The sequence below is a fragment of the Mauremys reevesii genome, linkage group 8 (assembly GCF_016161935.1).
Source record: "Mauremys reevesii isolate NIE-2019 linkage group 8, ASM1616193v1, whole genome shotgun sequence".
Classification (NCBI taxonomy): Eukaryota; Metazoa; Chordata; order Testudines; family Geoemydidae; genus Mauremys; species Mauremys reevesii.
In genome coordinates, this window is record NC_052630.1 from 14,963,458 (window position 1) to 14,972,500 (window position 9,043).

Genomic DNA, 9,043 nt, shown 5'->3' on the forward strand with positions numbered 1-9,043 from the left:
TTTAAAGTTCAGAAGAGTAGCACAGCTGCATCCTTACATCCATGAGTTTTAGTGTCAGTTTCTCAGCTGTACGCTTTAATCAGACTTCCATTTGCAAGGCATTTATTCTGCAGTGCGGGACCCAAAATTAGCAAAGGGACTCAACAGGGTTGAAATAATGAGTTAAGAACAGGGGCTGGGAACACTGATGTACTTTCCGTGTCTCTCTCGGATTGAAAAGATTTCCAAGTAGAAATCCGAGTGGAAATCTCCTCTGTGCCTTCTCCCTTATCCACAGTTGTTAGGATATTCATGTGGCCATATAAACCAATGGAATCATAGCTCTGCTCCCTCAGGCTATATGCTGCCAAGGACCCCACCTAGGAAGAGGCTGGTTCTCCTTTGTGGGATGTGCAGGGTTCAGTTGCTCAAAGAGCCTGTGGAACCATATGGTTTTATAGTGTTACCCCCTTATTCTTTATAAAGAGACTTAACAGCCATCTCCACAAGTTCAGTTTGAGAGTTTTGGAGGCATTTGTTCCCTTCCCACGCACTTTTTTCTGCTAGGAGAAGATTTAACTCTTTGTCATCATGCTTTTTTAAACCCCAATTTGCACTCGCCCCCAGCTTGACACCTATTTGTCATTAATGTAACATGAATTAAAATTAGTACATTTCAACTATATATAGGTCACATCCAAACCTAAGCCAAGGAGAAAAGAAATGATGAAATCTGCTATCTTATGTTAGCTCTAAATACCATCTAGTGGACAAATCCAATACTTAACTGAAGAAAAGCTCTAGCTTGCATTCAGCATAAAATTATATGCATGCCATCTATTTCTGTTTATGGATGATCTTTGGGTTTCTTCTCTTTACTTGAGACAATTATATAACTAAAACTCATATTTAAAAGCATGGGGACTTCAGATGTTATTACAAAACTCCTGAAAAGCATACCATGGTACGTCTTTAAAAAGGAGACGTGTCATACAGGAATAGAATAACCTAAAGGTACAGAGAACATTATTAGGAACAAGGGAAGTTACCTTCCTCCAGCTTTTTTTTAAGTTCTTCAATTTCTTTTTGAAACTGACGGAGCAAGGCATCCTTGGGATCTTCATTAATTCTGGCCTTATTCTTGATGTTTTTGGCACGGTTGGCATATCTTAGTGTGCTGATAGTCTCATCATAATTATAGTCTGCCGGACCAATATTTGCACACTGTTACATACAAAAAAAGGAGTTACTTGTGTGTATGGGATTTAGCAGCATGTAAAAGCTTGAATGACACAAATACAAATAATTGCAAGACCAGGAAATGTAAAAGCAGACCCATGCCCTGTTCTGCAAATCCCTTCCTGTAGTTTTCTGCCTGCAAACTGTATTTTTTTGCTGCCTCCAGAGCATGAACTAAGTCCTGCCCTGGGATGCACAAGCACAGCTTCCATTTGACCCTATACGTCTGGGTACTCTTGTGCTGGTCTATAGCCTCCCATGTCCATGAAGTGATAATTTTATATTCAGATAAAGGTGAGGCTAAAAGCTGTACAGAATGAGAATATGTTAACAGTACTGTTGTATATGATACACACAGGAGGTAAGTGTACTGCTTTATGAGGCGCTGGTGAGGCCTCAGCTGGAATACTGGATCCAGTTTGGGTGCCACATTTTAAGAAAGATGTGCCAAATTGGAGAAATTCCAGAGAAGAGGTACAGAAAATGACAAAAGGTTTAGAAAACCTGACCTATGAGTAGGGCCCTACCAAATTCATGGCCATGAAAAATGCATCATGGACTGTGAAATCTGGTCTCCCCAATGAAATCTGGTCTTGTGTGTGCTTTTACCCTATACTATACAGATTTCATGGGGGAAACCAGCAGTGTTCCCTCTAATTTTTCCCACGCATGAGAGGAATGAATTTTGTTATGTGCACGAATATGGAGGTGATGTGTGACACATCACCTCCATATTGGTGCATAACACAAAATTAATGTGGCGGGGGTAGGGCCGAGGGGTTCGGAGTGTGGGAGGGGGCCCAGGGTGCAGGCTCAGGGCTGGGGCAGGGAATGATGGGCTCAGGGCTGGGGCAGAGGGTCGCGGTACAGGGGGGAGAAGGTGAGGGATTTGGGGTGCAGGCTGCCCCAGTGCTACGGCGGGGAGAGAGGACTCCCCCCAGCTCTCTCTCGCCACAGCAGCACCTGGGCTTGAGGGGAGAGGCACCTCTCCCCACGGCAGCTCTGGGGCTAAGGCAGCAGGATAGGCATTTCTGCCCTGGCCGTGGCAGATCCAGGGCTGGGCTGAGTCTGGGGCATCTCTCCCCACCGCAACCCTGAGTGCCTGCGCAGCATTTAATAGGCTGCTGCGTCGCTTAGTGGGAACTTAGGAGACCAGCATTACTCAAATTGGAGGTCCTGACCCAAAAGAGAGTTGCAGGGGGGTCACAAGGTTATTTTAGGGAAAGGTCATAGTATTACCATCCTTACTTCTGCACTGCCTTCAGAGCTGGGCAGCCGGAGGGCAGCGGGTTAGCCAGGCACCCAGTTCTGAAGGCAGCACCCTGCCAGCAGCAGCGCAGAAGTAAGGGTGGCAATGCCATGCCATCCTTACTTCTGCGCTGCTGGCAGTGGCTCTGCTTTCAGAACTAGGCTCCTAGCCAGCAGCTGCCTCTCTCCAGTTGCCCAGCTCTGAAGGCAGCGCCACTGCCAGCAGCAGCACAGAAGTCAGGGTAGCAGTACCGCAACACCCCCCCGACCTCCAGACACACACAGTAACCTCGCAACCCTCCCCACTCAACTCCTTTTTGGGTCAGGACATCTACCATTACAACGCCCTATAAATTCAGATTTAAATAGCTGAAATCATGAAATTTATAACTTTTTTAATCCTCTGACTGTGAAATTAATCAAAATGGACCATGAATTTGGTAGCGCCCTACCTATGAGGAAAAGTTAAAACTGGGCATGTTTAATCTTGAGAAAAGAAAACTGGGAAGGGGGAGGGGGGCTGAAAGAAGTCTCAAATATGTGAAGGGCTGTTATAAAGAGGATGGTGAGCAATCGTTATCTATGTCCACTAAAAGTAAAACAAGAAGTAATGGGCTAAACCTGCAGCAAGGGAGATTTAGATTAGATATTAAGGAAAATTTTCTAATTGTAAGAACAGTAAGCACCAGAGCAGGCTTCCAAGGGAGCTTGTTGAAGCACCATCATTGGAGAATTTTAAGAACAGGTTGTCCAAACACATATCAGGGATGTTCTAGGTTCTTTGTCCTGCCTCAGCATAGGGGTTGGGCTAAATGACCTCTCAAGGTCCCTTTCTGCCCTACATTTCTATGCATCCATGAAAGAGCACAGTCCTGAAATAAAGGTGATAAATACCAGCGTCAGACTATTGCCAGGAGAATTTTACTTCAATTCCACCTTAAAGATATAAACCAGGTTACTGGGACATTGAACTTTGGTGTATCCCATTCTTACCATCATGGTTTTTGAGTTGCCTCCCAGGGAATCCTGAAGAAGTCGAGTCAATTTAGAGTTACGATAGGGCACGTGAGTGCTCTTGCCATCCACCAATGCAGAAATAACATTCCCAAGAGTGGAAAGCGAAAGGTTAATTTTTGTGGCTTCCTTTAGTCGTTGCCCAGTGGCTCCAGTTTTTGTCTGCCTTTCTGACCCCTGGCAAAAGGAATACACGGGCATTTAGAGGATGAAAGGACAGGGTCAAGCAGGTCTTAATAGAATCTTCAGACTCACAGTAGCACTGAAGAGTGCACAGCAAAACGACATAGCTGGAAAAATGGAACGTACCATTCTCATATACAAAAATTTATTTTAGAAAAACAAACTGTAGCTAATACACAACACTGCATAACACCCAAATGGTAAGTTTTTAAATATGATCTCCTGCTTCCCCCAATCAATGGATATAAAAGAGGGGAAAAAAATCAAGTAACTTATAAACAATCACACTTTCACAAGAATGAATGTAATGGAACCGTCTAGATGCACATAACTCACTTGAGTAACCTCAAAAATCTGATTATTATACCCCCTTGTCCTCCCTGGGCCATCCCCTCCACTGGGAAAATTATGCATGTCTAAGGAAGGCCCCAATCCTGCAATTTATTTCACATAGGCTGATCTTGCACTCAGGCAGAATTGCATTGATTTAAGTGGGGTTTCACAGCAGTCTGTTCCCACAGAAACTCTTATTGGATCTGGGCCTTATGTTGTAAGCTCTTTGAAGGAGGGGCAGTGCCTTTCACCTGTCTTGTTAAGGGTCCAGCATAACAATCAGTAACCATCCACAACAAGCATTTTGTTAGATCTGCATGTTACTACTTACAGCTAGATCTACAAGGTGCAGCTTGCCCATACGAACATGCATGTTTCCATCAACACCCTTCTCGCTGCACTCAATGGTAATAGTGAAGATGGCATGGGAACGAGAACTGTGCTCATTCATATTAGTGGCACCAACAGAACCTTTAGTGAAGAGACCCAAAAACATCAGAATTAACAATGAACTGTATGGTAAAATAGTCCCTACTCTGAAAACAAAGACACCACAAAACAGTTATAATTTACAGAGATTATAATTGTACTTAAAACAGTTGAATACACTTGTTGTTTAACTTCTGAAAATGATAATACTTAATAATTAGTGTGGAATAATTATCTCAGCTATAACACCCAACATTTTGCAGGGTTTCTGATGCTCCTAATAAATGTGATTCATCTCCCCTCAGACCGTGTGGTGAAGGATTTTTTTTCTGGTGCATGAAATTGCAGCATTCATCTTCAGTCTGGACATGCAATCATTTGAAAGAGAAGCAGAGGTTTTGCTTCTAGTTGTATCCCTGCATATGCCTTTCAAGGCCCAATCCCAAAAGGCACCAGGCAGCCTCACACCCATTCATCTACTTTGGAAACGACAACTGACTCAGCAAAGACTGCAAATCTAAGACAGATGATGCTCAGTACCCAATAGGGTCAGACCATTAATCCTTGCTGATTGAGTTGTATTTTAAGAGTAGTAAAAATATTGCAGTTTCCAATGTAGTGGCAGTGACAGTCATTAACCCTTGCTTGATTTGTATATTAACCTATAATACTTCATTCAGAAAGTGTCCTGGATGTTAAAATGATCTGTTCTGTTGCTCCGAGAAAACATGCAATCACATCACCAGTTTACAACACACTACAGAGCACAACACTGGTCTAATGCTTGTTCACCTTGGCAAAGGTGAGAAGAAGAAAAGGAGGATGAATGGGCAAGTTCAAGACCAACTAGAAGACCCAGTGGTTCCCTCTTTTGCTTTGCTGTATTCTCACCACCTCAGTTGCAGCACTTTCAAGCCCCACTCTCACACCCTCAACTAGAGCACCATCAAGACTCCACATTGGAACAAACCTTCCAGCCAAGAAAAGCTGCTGTATAAAGTCTGTCCTACCTCCGTTGGCTGCTCCTCAATCACAGGACTTAGCAAGGAGACACCCCTCTCACTGCTCAGCTGAGTGTGCTGTTCCTGAAGATTGCACTCAGGTCTCAAAGTCAACTGTCTACATGGCAATGCATAGTGCTACACTAAACTGTGCTCTGGACAAGAGTTTAAAACCCTAATAATGAGTACTACTTACGGTTTTTGTGGCCTAGTGTCATGATTCTGTCCATATCATCTGCATTGTTTACAACATAAGCTGAAAGATCTTTGATATAAACTCCCACATCAGGTCTCTCTTTAACCTAAACAAGAAACAGATTTGCTTGAGCACTTCCAGGAGGTGCACAGAGATTATTTTTGGAAGTTGTTCTCTGTAGTACTCGCATATACCAGTTATCATAACATAATGCACTAGTGTACTTCTATTTCTAGAAGCATAGTTTCTGTTCTATACAAGCATGACTTATCAGAACCATACAAGCCTATGGATCAAGAGTATTGTAGCCTTCTACTGACCATTTGATTTGCCTTGGCAGAAGGGAGGGAACACCAATCAGGAGGAAGCCTCAAATCTCCAGCGAGATCGTAAAGAGGGGTTCAGAGAGGGGGAGCAGGCACATAGCACATTCAGACGCAGAGAAAGCACTCAGTCTAATCAACTGTTTCCTGGCCCCAGGAACCATTGGGAATGTCTGATGTATTTAACAAATAAAAAGCTGGCTTGTCCATCTCTTATTTCTTCTCTCAAGAGAAGTACTTCAAACAGACAACGGTTTCAAGGGATTGCTACAATATCTGAAGAGTACACCCCACATGCCACTCTCCTATTCTGTACAAATGCCGACATCTTTTCCCCTAGCCCCAGGAAGAGTTGATATGAAGTCAGCTAGAGTCATGGTTTAGAGCCTGGGGGGTCTGGAGACTATGTCGAAGGGGTCCGCGAAAGGTTGTCGTTACCACAGAACAGTGGTTTTCAAACCATGGCTGCTGAACCCTTTGGGATCCAAAGACTATGTCTAAGATTTCCAAAGGTATCCACACCTCCATTCGAAATTTTTTAGGGTCTGCAAATGAAAAAAGGTTGAAAACCACTGGCCTAGAACCAGAGCGTAAATATACCACCCCGCAAACTGTTACGCTTATAACAGGTTCATAACTCACTGAGCATTTTACAGTCTGTCAGGGAGCTCCCAAAAGTCTTTGGGACAATCATAAGATTGTGAGAAAGCTTGCCATAAAAGTGAGAGAAGTTCATAGGAAAAACACCAGTGTAAAAGGACAAAGGAACTTCAGCCACTGAGTTCATTTGACAGCAATCCAGGTGCTGAATAGAATATGTTTTTGTATCCTGTTTTGAATATTTTCATCTCTTCTTCCTCAAATTCTCCTGAGGGGAATTAGTCTAGAGTGTGAGGGAAATAATGTTACATGATTAGACTAAAGGTTAAGTGAGAAGGAAAAATGACAAAAGGCAAAATATTGATAGTGGCAAAAGGTCACCTTTGGTGCTATGGAAAACTTTTCTTCCCCTGCAAGGTCTGTCTGTTCTTTTAATACTCAGTTCTTCTTGAAGAGACAATTTGTTCCTTTAAAATGCAAAATGTCAGTGATTCAAAACACTCCATCCTCACCTCTAGTCTCTGTGTCTGGTCTTTTCCGAGCAGGTCGCGCACTTCTTCATTGTAAATTTCCAAGTAAGACACTCGAACCAAAAATCTAAGATTAAAAATGACATTTGTAAACTGAAATATTTGTTAAATGTAACTGTTTTGATCTCAGTGTACAAAGAAGACATTCAGAGTATTAATACAAACTGACAGCTTACTGATTCATAAACAAAAAGATGTGCTTAAGCACAAGTGGTGAAATCCTGGCCCACAATGAAGTTAATGGCAAAACTCCCATTGACTTTAATGGGGTCAGGATCTTACCCAAGATCTTTGAAAGCTTGTGCTTCAATCTATTGCTTGTCTCAGGGATAGGGATGAGGCAAAGGATGAAAATTAGTTCACCTTGTGTCCCCCTCTGCCTTTGCAATGTGACCAAATATATGGGCAAATGAATTGGGGATGATTCCTCTAAGTTCAGGAACAGCTCGCACACCTTCCATGGTAAAAGTTTTGCCTGTGCCAGTCTGTCCATATGCAAAGATGGTGCCTGCAGTACAAGAAAAATATTTATAATGAATTGTAATACCAAAGATGGCAGTTTTTAATCATTACCTTGGCACTACCAAAACCAATGAGTTAGAACGGACCAGCTTTTCCAATACACAGTATACAGGCCTAGAGGAAATGTAAGTGTTGTACAGTCTTTGCAAACAGGGCTGAACTACCACAAATGACTAATGTGTTATTTCAGTCAAGCATAATTGCTCTAGGAATATGTCTCACACAAAACCAACGGAGCTAGGCCAATCAATAATGCATTCTATTAACAGGGAGAACAAATATGCAAATGTAGAATGAATGACTCTTCGTTCAGGCACATTTACTCATTTCCTTTAAATTTAAAAAGCAGAATATTTCAATCTTTGTCTTGTACAAAGGCAAAGAAGAGTAATTAACTAGACAAGCATAGCTCATGTTCCAGAATACGTACAAACCTGCTAAGACAAGCATAAGGCAGAAACATAAGTTTCTTTTTAAAAGGGTAACTGGTGTGTGGGTGTGAGTCTGCTCAGGGGCCACCCTCCCCATGAGCATCGCATCAGCATTCCACACACAACCAGCAGCCTCAATCATTTCAGCAGCATAGGCCACATATGGGCATAGCACAAACCAAGATACAGATTTTCAGACTCAGTTACAATTTGGATTACATCACCAATCTTTGAGGCATGGAACTTCCTCCTTCAGTTGTATCAGAAAGACTTACCAGAATCATGGACCCAAGTACTGCAAAAATAAGTTTGGCTCCTAAGTCAGGTTTATGCTTTGTTGCCACTACAAAAAACTCTTGGCCAAAAACAGATAATTAATTCTGTTCGAATATCTGGATACACTTTACACACAGCCTTAACAAAGCTTTTGCCTTCGCATTCAATCTTCAGGGAACCTCCTATATTTTACATCTATATTGACCCCAATACAAAAAGTATTTCACCTAGATCTTTGAAGTCTTTGCAACTTACTATTATTTATAACATTTTTCTTCCATTATACATATATGCGAAGTTGTTAATGCAGAGTTGCTGACACATGCAGGGCAACTGATATTTTACAAGAAGAAAAGCACTCAAGAATCTGGGTATGCTGAAAAGATAAATAAAATGCAAATCCTTTACAAATAGAAAAAAAGTAGTTGAGAAGTTTGGCCCGCTAACCTTGCCAATACCTGATGCTCACAAAGTAACTGATAATTATCTGTTACCAATTATAAAAGCACAACCATTGGCAACAGGGAACTCAGAATTGTGAATACCCTTATTGGACATTCTATTTTAGGTAACAACGAGGTTACAGTTAACTATATGAATAATATGGTGCTAGCACCAGTAGTCTTTCTTCAGATAAACTCCTACTAAAATCAGATGGAACTTTGACAGCATAAGGGATCCTTAATTTTTAGGACAATAAGGGACTTACCATTGTATCCTTCCAGAACAGAGTCAATAA

General features: G+C 42.0%; 1 protein-coding gene across 4 annotated transcripts in view; it reads right to left on the bottom strand.

Annotated features, from left to right (window-relative positions):
• KIF3A (kinesin family member 3A) overlaps positions 1–9,043 on the bottom strand; it is a 42,518-nt gene that overhangs the window by 21,178 nt on the left and 12,297 nt on the right. For all 4 annotated transcript variants that reach the window (XM_039485847.1, XM_039485846.1, XM_039485848.1 and 1 more), the window contains exons 2-8: positions 9,014–9,043; positions 7,439–7,583; positions 7,058–7,142; positions 5,623–5,728; positions 4,328–4,467; positions 3,460–3,657; positions 1,029–1,203 (exon numbers count right to left, since the gene is read on the bottom strand). The exon at positions 9,014–9,043 is cut by the window's right edge and continues 253 nt beyond it. In XM_039485847.1, the coding sequence (XP_039341781.1) occupies positions 1,029–1,203; positions 3,460–3,657; positions 4,328–4,467; positions 5,623–5,728; positions 7,058–7,142; positions 7,439–7,583; positions 9,014–9,043 (879 nt within the window). The remainder of the gene's footprint in view (positions 1–1,028; positions 1,204–3,459; positions 3,658–4,327; positions 4,468–5,622; positions 5,729–7,057; positions 7,143–7,438; positions 7,584–9,013) is intronic.